This window comes from Rhipicephalus sanguineus, chromosome 5, assembly GCF_013339695.2.
Source record: "Rhipicephalus sanguineus isolate Rsan-2018 chromosome 5, BIME_Rsan_1.4, whole genome shotgun sequence".
In the NCBI taxonomy this organism is placed as follows: domain Eukaryota; kingdom Metazoa; phylum Arthropoda; class Arachnida; order Ixodida; family Ixodidae; genus Rhipicephalus; species Rhipicephalus sanguineus.
In genome coordinates, this window is record NC_051180.1 from 172,270,510 (window position 1) to 172,290,740 (window position 20,231).

At 48.1% G+C, this 20,231-nt stretch overlaps 1 protein-coding gene across 1 annotated transcript in view; it reads right to left on the minus strand.

Moving 5' to 3' along the window:
• Positions 1-20,231, minus strand: part of LOC119394442 (serine/arginine repetitive matrix protein 2) — a gene marked incomplete at its 3' end in the record, with an annotated part of 123,733 nt that overhangs the window by 38,500 nt on the left and 65,002 nt on the right. Inside the window, 1 exon segment of the mRNA XM_049415786.1 lies at positions 11,306-11,518. Coding sequence (XP_049271743.1) covers positions 11,306-11,518 — 213 coding nt within the window.

Below are 20,231 nucleotides of genomic sequence, written 5' to 3' on the forward strand. Positions count from 1 at the left end.
TCGAGGTGCATATATAGTACGAATTTGACATCGCCGGAAGCAGGTTATATGTAAGTACATAAAAGGAATCTAAAGAAACGCTCCTAGACGAATTTCTTTAGAGACCACCGGCCATACTACACACAGCCTAACTCCAACTTTCGTGCTGGTCTGTTAAAAGTGCAACACATGTGTGGCACTTTCCACGTATAGGTCTACAAGTGCATAGTTATATGATACTGCGCTTGAGATATTAAAATAGAAATTTCCACACATACACCAACATAATTAAATTTCTTGCGCGGGAAACCTCATCAAAAAGGACAATATAAAGGCGTTTAATTAGTTCTGATTGAATACTGCAGTGTGAGGAGAAAATAATGTCTATGTTACATATTTGAAACTTAGTTTTTACTAAGTCCCTTGTTCGCACTCAGCAACAGTTGCATCTCGATGTTGGTATCCGTCACACGGATACCAACATCTCGTCAGCACTTCGTTGGTAATTTTCAAGAGCCGTTCTATGGAAGTGCTTGAGGGTACTACCGTGTTGTACACAAATTAAAACAAAGTCAACCAACCGAGGTCGTAGGGGCGAGGGCAGGCTCAGCGGGCGCTACAAGAATATAGCGCTGGATGTACGCGTATCGTTTATTGCATGACAAAGACGTTACCAGTGCGATTGCTGTCGAACTTATCTCTAATGATATTGTAGACCGATAGCCGCGGGGGTAACTCGAATGTTGAAGGAACACTTTCAACAAGGATTTAAACAGCGCCAAGAAGACCGGACGAAAACAGGAACACATACGCACACGCAAGCGCAGAACTTCCAACTGACTTTATTTACGGAAAGCATGACATTTATGAGTTCTTCAAAATAACAAAAGATAAGAGCAAGGAACAATGGCGCAATGACAATGTTCAGAAAAATAACAAGATCGCGCGCGCATCACGTACGCGGGAGTGACCTGATGTGTTCATCTAAGGATTCCATTTTATCTCTCAGTGATGCTACCGAGGACTTCTGATTTGGAGCAATTTTTGGAGCAGCAGAATTTCCGTTTTGGAGCACTTTGGAGCAGCAAAATTTTCATCTTGGAGCACTTTGGAGCAGATAATTTTGCATCTGGGAGCACTTTGGAGCAGCGAATTTTACATCCTGGAGGGCAATACAGAAGCATATTGCATTAACATTTAAGCACCTGAGTATTATTATGGGGCTCTTACGAAGGCTAGAAATATTTCGATTCATTGCAAATCTCAAGGAAAAAAATCATCTCAGGAGCATATGCGTGCGCACAGCGGGGGCAGAGGGGGGCGGCCGCCCCCTCCCCTAATCACCTAAGAGGGGAGGGGGGGGGCGCAAAATCTACCCCGCACATTGACCCTTGCGATAGCAATTATATGGACACTCTCGGCGGATTTTTGCCGTCGCCGTTGCCGTAATTTTCGGTATAAAGTCCAAATTAATAACATCACCTCGCGCATTCTAGCCGCGGGTACAAGCTCGCGAGCACTGGCGACGAACGCGGCTGAAGCGAAGATTAAACTAGCCGGCCGTCTGTCCCCGCCGCACGGACAGCGCATGAGATAACATCTTCCCGCGTGCGGGTCTGCCGTCGATTGCTCATTAAACAGAGGGGAAACGCCCCGCCCGTCTTTCGTAAGGAGCATGAAGAAACGCCAGGGGAGCGGTAGGGGGGGGGGGGGTACCGCATCGTTCGAAGGGCGCAGTCGCTTGCGCGCGCGCTATCTCGAGGCATCAGGAGACGACTCGTAAACTTGCTGTGCTCTCAACGCGAACTCAGAGCAAGAAAATGCTTCGGTTCCTGGAGGGGCCATATTCGCTTAAACCAGCGTTTTGTTCAGTTACGCGAGATCGGATCCAAAAGAGTTAGCGGCTAGTCTTACTTCGTTTCACAATACAATTTTTCGGTATCGCATTCATTGCTTCGCTCTTAAGCGAAACTGAGTTTTTTTAACCGTCAGCTATTGACCCCCGAAAGCGAGGGGCGGACGTGTAACATGGCGTAGCCGCTTCACTGTGGGCCGTCAGCGACGGGCCCGCTACTGACAGCTGCGCATTTGCGGCTGCTCCGACCAGGAGATATGATTTTAATAATGAGATGACATTTTTAAAAAAGCAAGCAAAAAATTCGAATTGGAACCCTACCACGTGAGCTCGAAAGGGCAGGGCCTTTTAGGGGGTATTTACCGCAGAGTGATTACAAACTCGGACGTGCTGGCGGAAGGAATTACGAAAAAGCTGTTCTGGATGAAGATCCATGGATAAAGTATATCTGAGGAAAAGTGTCAACGCGTTTCCACCGTTCGCGTGCTCTTCCATAAACGCGAAGCAAGGAAAATTCGATATTGTCCCATATATCTACTGCGAGCGATCCCAGATTTCATTCCGCGATGTCCGGAAACAGAAGTGACAGACATTTTAGCTGCACTCATGTAGTTATTACTGAACATTACTTTCCTTACGTGCCATGCGACGCTTGAAACGAGCTATCAGCAGCGTTTCTGGAACAGACGACGTCCGCCGATGAATCGCCGTCGCACTTTCTCGCTACCGATAGGCCTAGACGTCACGAGCCTCTGCGGAGAGCGCGTTTTGCTGTCGAGCCGACTTGCAGAACAGAAGCTCCGTCGGCACCGTGCATGGCATCGTGGCTTACTCGGAACGCACGCGCGAGCGCTATTTATTCAGCGGAATAATTCTTGGTCCATGATTGCGACTTTATTGGCAGCCCCAAGATCGAGCTGCACATGTTCTGACGCGCCGGCGGTGCGATTGCTGGTGATAGACGCCCCCAAACCCGAGACTTTGGCGCAGTTTGGCGCAAATTTCGTCGATATTATCAAGATGGCGCAGTAAATACAATTTGGCGCACTTTGGCGCAGTTGGCGCAGGAGTGGAATCACTGATCTCTTGATAATGATATGGAAGGAGAGCTGACACAGCTATCGATCGCCTTTTTGCGATGTAAAACGCCTTGATGACTTCCCTTTCAGCTCTATTCTCTAGATCAGGCAAACAGCTTTTACTGTTGCATTTCTTGCAATGCACCTAGGCCACATTGCGTTCCGTGCCGGTGCGCAAGGATCGGTTGTGCTCCTGTGCACGCTCATTGAAACATCGGCCTGTTTGGTCTATGTAAGACCGACAGCACGAAAAAGGTATTTCGTACATAACGTTAGAAACGCAACTGGTGAACTTCGTCTGATGGTGCTTCTTGCATGACATCTCTTTTGTTCTTGTCAGAGGTGGGTGCACTTTTTTAGCTTGTAAGGCGCCAAGAAGACGATCGGAATGCCGTACCGTCGTGTGTCCTTCTTAGCGTTGTGGGACGCAGTTGCTCCCAAATACGTGGTCGGTGTCGGCGTCGCGCCTTTCTCTGCGCCCCAGGGAGGGCCTTCAAGTGAAAACCAGGATGCTTCATAGTCACGGGACAGGCGAGAGGTATATTTTTGCGCCTCACGCGGTCGCCCATCAGCCCTGTTCTGCACGATGCGCTGCATGCGTGCGCCTGTTCAATGCGGTGGAACGTTTGCAGAAGAACGCCGTTCCCCCGTAAAGGTAACGAGTTACCGTTACAGTTCCACCGATCCTAAATGGAACGGTGGCGTTCCTCCGTTCCTCCCAAAAGGAACTAGTTCCTGGAACGTCGTTCCTTGGAACGCCGTTCCCTACAAGACTGGTTTGCAGACGTCTAAGCTCAGACGCCTGAGACCTCTCTAGCTGCTTGTGGGGTGGCGTTTTCCTGTAGTGGCTGAAGATCTCGTGGTACGTGACCATGATGTCCTTGCAGTCCTGTAAGGCTTCGGGGTCTGTTATCATCGTCGCAGAAGAATGTCCTCCAACCTTGGGTGCCTCGCCATCGACGATGTCTCGCACAGCCGCGGCCCTTTCGTCCGCGTCGCGGCGGGTTAGCAGTCTCGCAACGCGGTGAGCGCGCTTGTTGTGGTTCGACGGGAGGTCGGGTCTTTGTTCGTTGCCAAGCTCTCCCACATGCGCAGGGAACCACTTGAGAGATTTGGTGGTGATCCACGACTCTGGCGTTCAGCATGTGCGCCGCCTCGACGGAGACCCATCCCTTGGTAAAGTTTCGCACCACCGTCTTGGCGTCACTCACGACAAGTGTGTCCTCGTTGCCATTATGGAGTATTGCTAGGGCTATGGCCATTTCTTCTGCCGCCTCGGACGATGGCAACCTCGCCGGTCCCGTGGCGGTGGTCGACAAGAGCGCATAATGAGGAGATGATGTATTTCCCGTGATCTCGTGTGTGTGTCTGTGTGCTTACTGATTGGGCTTGTACATGGACGAAAGAAAAGCACTAGGAGGGAGCGTCACATGGCATTACAGGTCACTTTTCCCGCTTGATGAGGCATATAAGACTTTCGCCTTAATACGAATAACTTTATATGAAGTACACCGATTCACTGTGCTAGATACACATTTTTATGGCGTAACGCAGACGTCCATAGTGCGGCGTCAACTCGCCATGTCTCAAAAGCGGCATAATCCAAGGATTAATGCGGCCGCTGGTGTGGCGCACAGAAATCACAATGTGGCACAAGGCCGATCAGCGCTGTGGTGGTGTGCTTCTTACTCGACATCGTGATTGTGCGCTGGATTTTCACTGTGTTCGCCGACAAAACAAACCTAAGCATTCAATGCTATATTGGTTGAGCAGCGTGCAAGCGCAATGCACTTTCAGGGGCGAGAGGGGGGGGGGGAAAGAAAATTGTCCCTGACATAGCGGCGGAACATGTTTATGCATGGCCTGACATTTTGTACAAGCTATTCCTACCCGCCCCCCGCTCTTACCTTCGTCATTGTGTCCTGGCCCTTGCGGGAATAAATTTTCGTGACTGCGGCTCGTTAGCTGACGTGAGTTTTAAACCCCTGGCATAAGCAGTGAAGGTGGAGTTAGCAAATAAGCGCGCCATACATTTGCTGTTTGGTCAATCGATGAAAATGAAAGGTTAAACGCTAAAAGGTCGTTATTCGCCCCTCGTTAATTCGGAAAATCGGATAATTCGGACGTGTTCTCTGGTCGCGGCAAGCTCATGCATTGTTTAATGGTATCAAGCTCTTGCTAATTCGGTCATATTTGCACGCAACCCGGTTAATTCGGACGATCCTCGGAGCGCACCAAGCAATCCGAGGTTCGACTCGGAGTTCGACTCAGAGGAGGAAAAACGGCATTCGCGAACAACTCAAACGGCTGCGGTCCTTCATGAAGGCGTGGTCGCCGTCCACGATCTAGCCATAATCACGTTGTTGGCGACAAAGACTTCGACGGCTGCGGCCCACTTGCTTTGTCTTCGATTTTGCTCGGCGCACGCGAACTGCGTGGGTGATATATCTATGATCGCGTCCATAGCGCCAGCGGCGACTGCGGGTCAAAGCTGCGACAAGCAGTAGTTTCGTTTTCGCCGCGTCGCTTCAGAACCTCAGAACTGTGTAGTAGCCATTCATTATTGTGCATTAGATAGCCAGGTTTATTCAGCAGCGGATGCTGTGCCGAGCAGTTTCGTTTGGATTCGGAACTGCGTGGTCGCTATGATCGTGTCTTAATTTAGCGACCGCACTTTCGTCCACAGCGGATGCGGCACTCAGTAGCCTCATTTTGAGTTCGGGCAATGCACGCGCAATGTCACGCAACTCGAACATAGTGGAAGCTGTTGAAGGTGAAGAGATTCAGCTGCAGTGCGCATGCTGGTATAAAATTCGGTTGCGACATTACGATGAACGAACGATCATTTGTCGATCATTTTTCCGGCGTAGAAGTTATCTTCACGTGCGCGTGGTGGCGGTGGCGGTACGTAATAATGGAGGGGGCAGATCACGTTTAGTGTTCAGACACGGCTGTCTTGAGCCGCGGTCACATTGTGAACGGAGTTGCGAATGAAGAAATTTGCGGCATTTGCATTGCTTTTATGCCAGATATGTACCGTGAATTTAAGTGGTCATCAAGAAAATGCGAATGCATTGATGTAATAGACACTTGTTTATTGTTTCCTTGATACTTTCGATAATTCGGCATTCGGTTAATTCGAACAAATTTTCCGCGGTCCCGACATCCCATATACAACAGCCTTTGTCAGGCTGTTGCATCTGCCTTTAGCCCCTTCATCCCAGACAATGTCTGTCTGAATAAAGTTCAAATGAAAAAAAATAATAATAATACATATACATAGCACATTTCCCTTGAACCAGTGTTAACATCCGTGGCTTGTCCCTGAGACTATCCATTACAAACTTACAAATCTGCACGTTCGGATATAACGAGAATATATGAGAGATGATCATCTTAGATGCGAATGCATACAAAACTTTTGTCCAGTGTGACAGGGAGATCTGAATGAGACCCGGCAAGGTTGAGTAGGTGTGAGTGGTAATGATCGAAGATGGGAGCTATTAGACGTGTAAACGCGAGTATCTGTGAAAGGGAGTGTACTTCAATATGGACATCAGGGGCCGCATGTGAGTGTGAGTAGAGCGGAAAGCTTGGCATGTTCATTCATGAGTAGACTCATTTCAAAGGTGTGAGTATGAGTGAGTGACGAGGGATGTGAGAAGGCATGAGTATGAAGGCAACATACGAGTGTAATAGGTGTGAGCATGAATGTGAGTGAGTACCCATGGGGGTGAGTAGACATGAGTGAACGTAAGTACAAATGGCTGTGAGTAAGTGTGAGTATGAACGTGAGCACCGGTGTGAGTAGGTGTGAGTCAGTACTTAGCAGTGTGAATGGGCCGGTGAGTACCGATGGGTATGAGCAGGTATGAGTATAAACGTAAGCGAGTGCCCATAAGTGTGAGTACCCTTGAGTGTGAACGTGAGCACTTATGAGCGCAAGTGGGCATGAGTGTGAACGTGAGTGAGTGCCTATGAGTGTGAGATGGCGTGAGTGTGAACGTGAGTGAGTACGAGTAGATGTGAGTAAGAGCGTGAGTAAGTGCTATGAGTGTGTACGTGTGAGTGTGAACGTGAGTGAGTATGATAGTCAGTGCACGTGAGTATCAACGTGAGTGAGTACCAATGAGTGTGAGAGGCGTTACTGAAAGTGAGTGAACACTTATGAGTGTGAGCGGGCGTGAATATGAACACGAGTGAGTACCAATGGTCGTGTCGTGTGAGCATGAACGTGAGTGCCTATCAGTTTGAGGAAGCGTGAGTATGAACTTCAATGGGTGTGAGTGGGCTCGAGTATGGGCGTGAGTATGCCCATCAGTGGGTGTTGGTGGGCGTGAGTATGAACGTGAGTGAGCGCCTATGAGTAGGAGTAGGTGTGAGTATGAACGTGATTGAGTACGTATGACTGTGAGTAGGCGTGAGTATGAACGTGAGTGAGTGCCTGTAAGTGTGAGTATGAATGTGAGTGAGTGCCTATGAGTGTGAGTAGGCGTGAGTATGAACGTGAGTGAGTGCCTCTGAGTGTGAGTAGGCGTGAGTATTGTCACGTGGTCGTGACGTCGACGAAGACAGCAGTCAGCGTTTGCAGGATGAAACTGTTTAATTGGCCGAACTTGTGGCCGGAAAATGAGAACTCGAACTACAGCAATACACGCTGTACAAAGATAGCGGCGAACAGGGCGTCGTCCGTCGATCAACTGACAAGCGGTGAAGCGCGTCGGCATTTAAACATGTGCCGTCGAATATTCCAGCGTTATCGCTGGCTGTCCTGCAAATTCTAGAATAAGCTCGAGTGTGCGCGTCTTGCGCGCAATCTTAACAAAACGATCTACAATGATCGTGAAGGTTCTCGAACAATGAGGCGCGGTTCGCGCTGAGCGTTGCCGACAGTCTTTGTGGCCGAAAACCGAATACAGCAAAAGTGATAAAGAAACGAGCGTGAGTGCCTGTAAGTGTGAGTATGAATGTGAGTGAGTGCCTATGAGTTTGAGTAGGTGTGAGTATGAACATGAGTGAGTGCCTATGAGTGTGAGTAGGCGTGAGTATGAACGTGAATGAGTGTGTATGAGTGTGAGTAGGCGTGAGTATGAACGTGAGTGAGTGTCTATGAGTGTGAGTAGGTGTGAGTATGAACCTGAGTGAGTGCCTATGAGTGTGAGTGGGCGTGAGTATGAACGCGAGTGAGTGCCTGTATGTGTGAGTAGGCGTGAGTATGAACGTGAGTGAATGCCTATGAGTGTGAGCAGGCGTGAGTATGAACGTGAGTGAGTGCCATGAGTGTGAGTAGGCGTGAGTATGAACGTGAGTGAGTGCGAAGGCTGAAAAAATTGGGGTGAGTGAGTGTGAGTGAGTATTCTCTTACAGTGCCGACCTATGGGATTCAGAGCCAGTTTCAGCTTAAGATATGGGGGACTTGAGCTGAGGTAACATTGTGAACGAAGTTGCGAATGACGAAAATTGCAGCTTTTACACTGCTCTTATGCAAAATAAGTACTGGATCTACATATTAATCAAAAAAATGAAACTCCACGTATTCGCTTTCCTGTCATTTCCGATAATTTAGCATTAGGTTATAATTCAGACTTTTTTTCACTCCCATGAAATTCGAATTAACAAATTTTTACTGTGCAGTAATACCTCGTTAACTTGAACTCGCATATCTCGAAAAATCGGCTAAGTCGAAATTTTCCGCAGCACCGAACCATTTCCTATACGTCCTATGTATTTCTTGCCCTTTACCTCGAAGTAATTTTGGGTCAGATTGCAGATATCTCGAAATCTTGACTGCGAGTGGAACAAAAATTCCGCCGCCGGACCATTTCACAAGACTCGCGCGATGCTGCCGCGCCTGAAGTCCCTCGGCTTTTTTTTTTTTTTTTTTGGCCGGGCGCCTGCCACAAGGTCGATGCTTTCCGCGAACGTGAAGTCGGAGCCTAGCGATATCAACTTTGTCAAGCAACCCTTCGGAGTGTCATGTGGCATCGCCATTACCATCGCCATCACATGCGCAGAGCAGGCCCTCGGCCCACGCTTCGCGCAGTTTGTCTCGTTCGCTTTGTGCAGTGCTCGTGATTTTTCTCTCCAAGAGCTGTGATTTCCGTTCAGTCTGCGCAACGCACGCGGTACGGATTTTTTGCTGACTGTGAGGAGCGGCAACTTCGCGTGAGTGCAGCGAGCATGGCGTCACTCAAGCAGTGCAAGTCGCTAACGCTTGAAAGGAAGGTTGCCCTAATTAAGGAGGTGGAGAAAGGAGGCCGAACAAAATCAAGCATCGCGCTGGAATTCGGTATCCCATTGTCTACACTTTCGACGGTGCTAAAAAACAAGCAGAAGGTGCTGGATGGATACCAACAGAGCTTCTCCAGCCAGCGAAAGCGGGTTCGAGGCTCCAAGTTCCCGGACGTTGAAGCGGCGTTGATGGTGTGGCTGCGAAATGCAAGAGCGGCCAACCTTTTCGTCACCACAGCATTGATGATGGAGAAGGCAGATGCTCTGGCCTTGCAAATGGGGCACACAGATTTCAACTGCAATAGCGGCTGGTTTGACCGCTTCAAAAAAAGGAACAGTGTTGTGTCGAAGTCGGTGCACGGCGAGAGCGGCACTGTCGACGCAGCCGCTGCAGACAATTGGCACAGCAGCCGGCTCGCCGAGTTGCAAGAGAGTTACACCGACAAAGACATATTCAACCTCGACGAGGCAGCACTCTTCTATAAGATGCTGCCGAGCCGTACCTTCACACCGAAAGGTGCAGCGTGCTCGGGAGGAAAACAAAGGAAGGACCGGGTAACGGTCCTTTTTGGAGCAAATTCAACGGGCGAAGAAAAGCTGCCGTTACTTATAATTGGCAAAGCTCTCAAGCCTAGGTGCTTTCGTAATGCACGACTGCCGAATGGCATTATCTATCGCGCCAACAAAGCAGCGTGGATGACAGCAACTCTTTTCGAAGAGTACGTTCGCGCCGTCGATAACAAGATGGCCAAGAAAAACAGGAAAGTCCTGTTCATTGTGGACAATTGCCCAGGCCACGGCAAAATTGACAACTTGCAAGCAGTGACAGTAGAGTTTCTGCCGGCAAATATGACCTCTGTGCTGCAGCCGATGGATCAAGGTGTGATTGAAGTTGCCCGCAAAATCTACCGAAAGAGCCTGCTGCATCGAATTTTATTGTCGTACGAAAACGGCAAGGGCTATGAAATTGACCTGCTGGGAGCAATACATCTCCTCAGCAGCGCTTGGCAGCAAGTTCGCGCAGCGGCTGTCGCCAACTGCTTCACGCACGCGGGGTTTACACGTGCCGCCAGTTTGCCAAAGGCGGAGACAGACGTCTTCACGGACTGTGAGGAACTCTGTCAAGATGTGATGAAGCTCGCCGGCGATGGTGCCACCGACGGTGACGTGACCTTTCACGAGTACGCGCTGTGCGAGCAGGATGTGCCGGTGACAGGAGAAATGACGGACGCCGAAATTGTTGAAATGGCTACAAATGGAGGGGACGACGGAGACGATGGCGACGACGACGAACCACCTCGAGAGGTGCCATCATCTGCCGAAACAAGGAATTTGCTGCGCTTGCTGCGAAATAAGGTTGAGTGCAGCGGTGGGGAAGATCGACTCATGCGATGCATCAAGCAGCTAGAGGACGCCTTCCTTGGCCCAAGTGCGACCGCAAAGCAGACCAGCATTCGGCAGTTCTTCTCTGCTCAATAAAATGGCAGTGCTGCGAAACCCAGCCGGTTACCGTCTCTTGTGTGTTACATTTTTTTCTCTTTCAAACCTTTACGAGAAGAAAGATTAGAAGCTGCTGCTGAAAGCCGGTAAGTAGTAGTTATTTTTCTGGAAGAGCTCGATTTTTCCCGGCGATTTCCGAAACTCTGCTTATCTCGAAAATCCGCTTATCTCGAAATTTTCGCCGGTTTTTACGACTTCAAGTTAACGAGGTATTACTGTATTGATGTCTATATGTACTTGGTAACCAATTCCTGGAATTGAACAACCCCAAAGTTATTTCAAAGGGTGGCCCTTTGGGCGCAAAAGTACCGCGGCCCGTATGGTACATCGTGCCCATTTTGCGACGCTCCAATCAGCGATGTAACTGTCACACACCTATTGTGGACATGCACGGGTCTACAATTAAGCCGTCGTCGTCACCTACGTGCAACAGGCCTCAGGCCTGGCCGACCACCCGAACTTGACCGCTGGATTAGTGGACCTCACCACCGCTCGTTACTGGACTTCATACACGAAGCAAATTTAGATGTGTATTTCTGAATAAATATTATGCCTAAGGGCAGACTTTCGAAAAAAAAAAAAAAAAAGTTATTTCACATCAAGCGTGCTCTCTTTGCCTCAGTGTGCATGCAGCTACAGATTAGAAATTATTTCAGCTCACCTGCTTTGCCTGAAGGCGGCCGGAGATTGGAGATGTCTGTGAAGGCCGCTTCCGTTTGTGTGCTCCGCTGACAGCCTTTCCTTGACCTGTGCACCCCGGGCCCGCTGAATTGGTCAAAGGCCCGCCTGAGCCCGACGGCAAAGCGATGCGAGCCCGCCTTGCCCGGCCCGACGTACGATGACCCAATCCCGGGCCCGGCCCGGCCCGGGATTGCTGCGAAAACAAAACATAGTTTTCCGGTAATTTGGCATTTTATTGAGCATATCAGATATGATCAAACGACACACGGCGAACAGTCTTTATTACACAGATTACAAATTACAAGTAAACGGCCTCATGCCAACAACAATGGAGTTCGCTCGACAAAGCCGTCACATGTATACATAACTTGCAACTACTACGTCACACCGCGGAACTCTGGGATACAATTTCGCGGCATGCGCCGCCATTACCGAGCACATGGCAGCAGACGACACTGACTCAAGCTGTGCGGCTCTCGCATTTCCCGTCAACGCTGCACATCTCAACGGCGATTTGTGCGATATTTGGCTGCTGCACGAGAAGTGTAAATCAATAAATAAAAAAAAAAGTCCAGACACGGTGACGTACTGATTGCCAAACGTGATCGCAAACCCGTGCGACCGCACGAAAGAGCTGTCAAAGAAGGGGCACATGGCTTATGTGTGCGTAAACAGGAAGGACCGCAGACGTTGTACAACATTTGTGTGTGCGGGTGTCACTTCATAACAGGCAAGTTATGCTTCCGAATCTCCTCAACTTTTCACCGAGTGTATCACCACGGGGTTATGCGCGAGGTCAATTTTTCTCGAAACGTGAAGCACCGAATTGAACACAGCGATCGCGCCTTGGTTTTCGGGAGGCCCTCTTAATTAGCTCTTCGGTGAAACGAACCCCGACTGGGCGCCAAACCTGTTATTGCGTCATGTTTTATGCAGCAATCAGTGACGAAATCTGTGCAGTTTGAGCGCCACTGTAGGTGACTCGTGCGAAGTCGTTTCAACCATTACGTGCGAGAGCACTGACGACACTGCAGGCTGCATAATGTCTTGAATGACTCTCGTTCGTCATAAGCGCAAGGCAAACGATCAAAACACGCGCACTACGCCGAACGATCCGCGCACGAACGTAAACACAGCGCGGTCACTGAGACGTATGTGCTCGGTGATGGTGGACGGAAGACAGGAACTGACGTCACTTGCAAGTTATGTATGGGGTACGCCCATGCAAGCGCCAGCTTGCACGAAGGCGATCTACATCGAGTCGCTTGTCGCTGTGGGATGCATTTTCACTCATATGGGATTTGGCACTAAATCTAATGCGAACAGTCTCGTGGCGCTGTCACTATAGTAGAGTGTACTAGAACTGTCGAGTGGCGTGAACGCGCCTCTCCGCCTGATGCCTTCCGCGTCGACCGTAGCGGCGGCACTGTAGTCGCTCGGTACTGAAGGCGTGCGGCGCCGCGCGCTAGAATGGGCCGCTAGAACTGCTGGACGCGTCGGCGGCACCCAGCTAATCGGCACTGATGTGGCTTTCGTTGCGTGTCTATCATTATTAAGCGTAGGAATTGTCGTCGTAAGCCTTGATGGACGAAACTTCAAAGCTTTTAATGGATGCTTGCTTCATATATGCCGTTGAGAGATACTGCAAATCAGTTATTGTAGCCGAAGTGACTGCTGGAAAGTACGCAAAATATAAAAATGAAAACGGGCTGACACCGACCGTGAATATTCACGATCTCAGTGTAATTGAGCCGAACTTATTGTTGGGCTATTTAGAACAATTACTCTCAATTAACTAGACGCCGAACGACCGCCAGAAGAAAGAGACAGAGGAAACAAAAAGGGCATGTCTTATTCTGATTTCTTCTGCCTTAATGCTTTCTTTGGTGGTGATTCGGCGTCTAGTTTATTGAGAGTAACTGAGCTGCTCTAATGGAATTTAACTGTGCTCAGAAAGCTGTGTGCTGATATTGTGCCGAAAGCACACCGAACATTTACCACGCGTTGGCGAAGCTGCGTGTACGGTGCGTATCTTAAAAAATGCGCTATAAATATGACTGAGACATTACGAGGGCTCAAAGGTATTGGAACTCAAACTTAACTCGACCGGTACAAATAAAGGTCGTCCTCAGGTGCCTTGCACGGATATTGTTATCAACTGCTAAGCGCCGGGTGGGGAGGGGATACTTTACTGTCCGTATTTGTGCGTGTATATATATATATATATATATATATATATATATATATATATATATATAATCTCGCAAAGCATAGAGCACCACCGCCCCTCCTGGCTTCACTTTTGACACTTTACAGATAAAGCAATGAAATTATAATACGAAACGTTGTCAAAAAGAAGTTTTTCTAATGGCATCGATAGAAGATCAGGAAAAGTGCAATATAAGCTGTCCATTGAAAATGAGAACTGGCTGTAATGAATTTAGGCAGAATAACCGACGGGCTATATTTACATCTGCACATTTTAATATACTTGAGATAAGCCCTGATGCATGAGGTTTGTGCCTCGGAGGTGAACACGCGCCTTCGGCTCGGCTTCCTGGCTCGCCTTCCTGGTATTTTAAGCCCTCAGAGGTCGCATTACCGATGCATCGTAACCGCGGAAGCATGCTGTTAAAACAAGATAGCCTTTCGGCATTAAAGAAACAGTGCAGGCTCCAAGAACAGGGAATATCTCGGCGCAATTTTGGCACGCCTGCATATTCACTCATGCACCATGACGCGTAGCAGTCGTTGAGACACCGATTGAAGCTCAGCAATGCATTAAACGCGCTCAAAACGCGCAATTACATGCTTTCGTAGGCTGCAACGAGCGCGCGCCATATGCAGACGCTCTCCACAGCTTCGGTACAAAGTGACTGTATACAGCGCCGGCGCTACGGTCGCCCGTCGGAGCATCACCCGAGATGCGGCGCGGCCGCTTCGTTCGTTCCACTGCCCCCTTCTAGTACACTGTATCACTAGCTCAGGTGGTGTTACTTCGCTGTTTGTCGGAGCGCAACAGAGGCAATGCTTTCCCTGCCACTATTTTGTGTAAAGCAGCGAATGGAAAGAAAAAGCGGTAAAGGGCGGTCACGGAAAAGGCGCTGTATGCGTTCTGGAAAACGATTCCCGCTCATTCTCTATATTTCGAACTTGAGTCGGCCTTTCCGCTGGGCCCGAGCTCGGCCCGATAAAACTCCAAGTAGCCCGAGAAAATAAGCCGGCCTACCGACGAAAAATACGGGTCGGGCTCGGGCTTTCGGGCTACCCGGAACCCGTGCACACCTCTAGCTAGCATGCTCTCTAGCTTCGATGCTTCAATATCTGTCACACTTTGCCGTTCCCAGCTATCTATGGTAGCTTGGTCATCGGTTTCGGGCACTGTGCAGATGTCTGGGCATGAGTGACCAGCAGGGACACTCTCGTGAACGTCAACCCCAGCTGGGCCCACATTGCCTATTTGCAATTCGGTGTCCACTGCTGCCAGCTTGACTCTGTTGGTGTCTTCAGAGCTCAGAATAGGCGCACCGAATTCTGGTGATGCCTGAGACGCTTGCGTGGTGCCCTCACTGTAAAATGCAGAAGAGCCTTCACCGAGTTGCAGCACGCACTCCTCACTCGCCTCACTGTTCGCAAGTGTAGGGGATGTACCAGTCTGGCATCCGCTTAATAAAGCATGACGACCTCCCCACGGCTGACCACCCTGACACAAGGCGCGGCTCCCGTGCGGGCGCGTTCAATAAACAGTTCGTTGCTTGTCAGCGTCTTGTGTGATCGTGTCCTTCATCTAAGCAAACTAGAACAGGGGATGCTGCCGAAGGCTCACAGTGTGGACACGTTTCAACCTCCTTTGTCACTGGCTCCTCCCCCTCCAGCTGGTCCTCGTATATTTCAGTGTCAGTCGACTCCTGAGTTCTGCAAGCTTCCTCTGCGTGTACCGCACTGCTATCACCATGCTCCTCTTGTTCTGCACAGCTGGTACACTGCTTGTGGGTATATAATCATCAAGTGGTGCAATGCCGTTTTCCAACAGCTCATCTTGCCACCTGATAGGCCCATTAGCAAGCAGCCGCCCCTGCGTCTGCCTTGCACTTTTTTGCACGCTATCACCACCGTCCTCATGCACCAGTGTCCTCAATGATCTTTGGTGCTTGGCAGGAGACAATGGTTCCTCTTGACTGCCAATGAACAAGCAATCCTTGTCTTGCAGGCACACTGTGACAGGACTATCTAAGACTGTGGCAATCATGTTATTTTAGTCTGCCTTTGTGTTGTGTCCTCTGCTAGATTCTGAAGCATTAATAGGTCATGCTCCCAAATGCAATGTTTGTGAACTGTTGCTGAAGACAGAATGACCCGCACTAGGATTGACCAGTCCATCATTTTCGCATTTCTTACTTGTTGATAATGAGATACAATGCCAATGGTCACATTTGCACATTTTTCTGTTGTATCCTTTAGCATATTATTTAAAAACTTGCAAAAAAATGTAAAGAATAATTTTATATAAACCAAAATGCATCAAAGGATGTGTAGGTGAAATTCAACTTGCCAAGTACGTAATGAGCACAATATCCAGTACATCTAATCACCACATCTCTCAGCTAAGTTGTGTTATTAAAGACTGATAAAGTTGATACCTAGCAGTTTTATTTTGCTAACAATTGCCCTTAGAACAAAAAAATTATCGATCGTTTTTGGTCAATCTGTTTGCATGTACAGATTCATATATGAAGGAATAGCATGGAATGTTTTATGTGAAAATACTTGAAAGTAGATGATCACTGCTTGCCTAAACTGTAGGATGCAAAAAAATGATGTTTTGAGAAAAACAGTTTTAAGAATTTTAACCGACTGTCCGTGTAATAAAAAAACATTCCATAAGTCAAATTCACCAGCCTGTTGCATTTACTCCAGTACGTTCATCTAATAATGTGGCAAAACACTGCAGGTTGTACGACCAAGTGCCGATTCCCACGAGGGGTGTCAAGGTGCTAGGCATTAGCAAGTCATCTTTCTTATCAATATGCTATGAGACGTTTTGTTGAGGGCATTGCCACACGACATTGTTGCAGTTTATCACAGATCTCACACAACACAACTTGAAAGTTTCACGTACAACGTTCAGCATGTCACAGAACTAGAGCAAATCCTTCACTTTGTCTCTGTGGAACAAGAGGAATTCCAGCTTCGAAAATAATGACTTTGGGTGAAACGGAAACGATGCAAGGATGTGGCTCATGCTAGAGACAAGAGTAGTCGCGCCAACAACTCAATCCCGACGTCAGCAGTGCTTCATAAGCAAGCTTTAAAAACCCCTCCTATTACAGGCTGCACCTTTAGCAAGTTTCCACAGCATTTGACAGAGTTCATGGAAATTAGCAGCGCGGAAAACGAGACGACGCACACAAGGAGAAAAAACAAGAACAAGCGCTGTACTTTCAACTAAGCTTCTTTAATTGGAAGTAAAACATATAGTATGCATCCCACCACCAAACGGTGTATGCGCAAACAAAATTTGCTCTTCTCTCGCTCAAAACCTAAAGCACACATGGCACATGTTATCCCAGGATATGAAATTTCCTTATCATGTAGTGTCACTGACGCCTGACTGACACATGCTTGTGACAGATTAGCAATGTGTGCGGCCTCAACAACTTCACGTGCTATCTGGCTTCTGTGTTTGTACAAAACAGATGTGGTCTGTCTGATGTCTTCTCCCTGTGTGCGTCGTCTCGTTTTCCACGCTGCTAATTTACATCGATCCATACCAACTGGCCCAGCATTCTACACTTTGACAGAGTTGTGCTGTAGATACGTACCTCTATCAAAGAAGCTTCACTCCACCGACATACCGTGCTTTCTATGCACCAGTAAATTTAGGTTTCTGTGTAAGGGATTGCTGGTGTAGAATTTCATGTTTGGGTTGCAGAGGTCATCATGCGTGCGTCCAGTATGTGTGACCCAGATAAGCTAAGCCAAAGAGCATATGAAGATGTCAATGGCAGTAGTACGACTATGTACAGCTACAATCAAGGTCAATGCAAGAGGCAACACTTTCACCTGTGTGCCTCTACAGAATTTGCATGCATGGGCAGTGACAGACTATTTGTGCCGTTTAATCAGAGGCGTGTTCAATGGAAGAATCAAACATGCATTCGTTACTGAAGCTCTTTCAGGGTGTTTGAAGTTGAAATGTCTCAGCTCTGTAACTGTAGCAATCATCACTTATGCGAATGTCAGCAGTTGCACACCAAAAAGACTACGCATTGTCGCGCTTCACCCCTGACATCAACTTTCTAACGTTGAAGTTGCACTGAGAGCCATCGAGGTTCCCCACATTTGCCAAGATTTTTTTGGCCAACATGATGACTTCAGCGTTCATCGCGGCATTAAAAAAACTGGACACAAGATAGCTGATAAGCTGCTTCATGCATCGATTGAGAAAGAAAGCTGAATAAGTGTGCTGACTGGCTGGGACCAGATGTGGGAAATGATGAACAAGTGAAATTTACGCATATAAAAAAGCGAGGAAAAACTCACTGCCATGATCTCTAAAGTTTAGATGGACATTTCAAGGGAACACCATACACTCGTCATCAAAGACTGTTGACTTAGGAGCCATGGTATGCATGTGAATTCAAGTAGAGGTTGATGAAGAGCTAATCGATCATCTTGGCAACAGGAAGGTGGAGCCATATCTGATACTGCTGCTCAACTATGAAACACTTCAAGGAAACAATAGAACTACTGGAAGGCAGATGCAAAGTGTTATTGCCCTGAAAAACTGGGTCTGAACTTTGTGATAGCAAGGAAACTGCCACTACCAGACAAAAGAAACCTTCGAGCCACATGTCTAGCAAAAAGGGTCTTCCGCAGACGTACGACACCGTGATTCACGGCCATCTAAAGTCGGCCCTGCGAAAGTTGTAGATAGGACCCACCTCAAAATTTGCCAAGGGTTTATTACATGCCACATAAAAAAAATTGTTCGGGAACAAGCATAGAAGACAAAGCGGCGCATGCTGGCTGGCGCATCCTATTTTACTGCTGCTAGCGGTTGCTTTCCCGAAGTTGGTTGAACTAGAAATCTCTGTTGAATCCCATAGAGTTCCGAAATGTCAATGTGGCCGATATCATGAATAACAGTCTCAAACTGCCTTCGAAAGTGAAACTTGAGCTTAAATAGTGTTTATAAAAGCGCACATTTGGAAAAAAAGGTATTTATAGGCACTATAAAACACTATCAAAACACTATAAAAGCCCTCCTTAATCTCTAATTCATGGTCAAAGTGGCACGATAGGGCACAAGGAACAAAACAGGCATTTGCCGAAAATCCCGTCCCTAATCATTATACACCTATTCGTTCATTTCGGATACTTTTAAATTTCCACTAATTTATATTCGAAACGAAGCGAATTCGTATACTGTAATTCTCAAAGTGCTTGAATATTTGCACAAGCCTAGTAAAGGCATCAAAGGGAACTTTATGTGTGAAACGCTCCATGGTGGGATTGGCTGAAAAGAACTAGAAGACACCACTTTGCAGAATTCTCCGAAGAGGCAGCCTCCAAAAAGTTTTTTTTGACGAGTGTCGCGGACCCGTTGGGGTCCGTGGACACCCAGTTCAGAACCACTGCCCTAATGGGTGTGTTCACGCGGTTGAACATTGCGCGCATTCTTGCTGTTAAATGGGAAAGAGAAAATTATGAAAACAAGAATCTACACGGTGATCAAGGCACAGACCAGTTTGCTTTTAATGACGGGAGTTCAACAAAACAGCGCACAATGCATTCGCACTGGCTTTCCAAGCGAAATTAACCGACCAACCACAAATGATTGGAAGCAGCGACACAATAAGCCGTCTGCGGCTACAACCTGTTGCCACACTACAGCCTGCTGAACGGCAAGGAAACGATTCCGGATCGTGTTTGCCGCAGAACAGTCTAACATAATTTACTTACATATTTGGCATATACGTACAGTACGTACTCGTCCGTAAACAACTGGAAGCTGCCGATGCAGTCGCTTGCCGTTTACAGTAGTTTACACGCTGTGAAAAGAAGCCTCAATACAGGGTATAACGACACTGGCTCGTTATCTCATAGCAATGAGAGTTCGCAAAACAAGAAGCACACATCGCGTTCATTCCGGCTTTGCCATCGAAATGACCGCATGCTCGTGTGCATGGCAGATGGACGCGTAACAAATGGCAAACACCTCCTCACACGCAACAACATCGAATGATGACGGGCCCGACAGCGACCGAGCTCTTTTCCAATGTTCGTATTTTCCATGGAGAAAGGAATGTTGATATCCGAGGCTTTCTCTTCCACACAACACGGGACAAAACCTACCGCGTGCTTTCGGTTTTCACCCCGACATGTCTCGCCTTCAAACGGGCTTAAGATGGAAAAACAAAAACAGAAAAAAGCTGCCGTGGCGTGTATAGTGACGTCAATGCAAAAGTCACATGACCAGGTGAGACTCCTTGCAAAAAGTTTCTCCCGCGCCATCACTGTACGCGCCATGGAGGCACTGGAGGAGCGGCACTCTAGGGACTAATACGGCTAGGGACGTTCGCGCATTTTGGTGCCTAGGCCGCACGCGGTCGTCAGAAAAAGCATCTAGCTTCGCGCACTCGTAATAGTTCACGCTGTGACCGTGCCGCAGCGCTGCAGTCGCCGGCTGGTATTGGTTGGGATTGTAAAAGCGCCTGCTAGTGCCTCACAGGCTTCCGGTTCCTGAGCAGATAAGAGCACAGAGATAAGAGACAAACAAACTTTCTTTCAAACTGCTTTTGTAGCAAGCAATGCAGCAAACACTTTGACATCATCTCCCACCCATATTTTGATGGCGAGGTAAGTTTCTACAGGCAATCTTTTTAAATTGTACCTGTGAATAG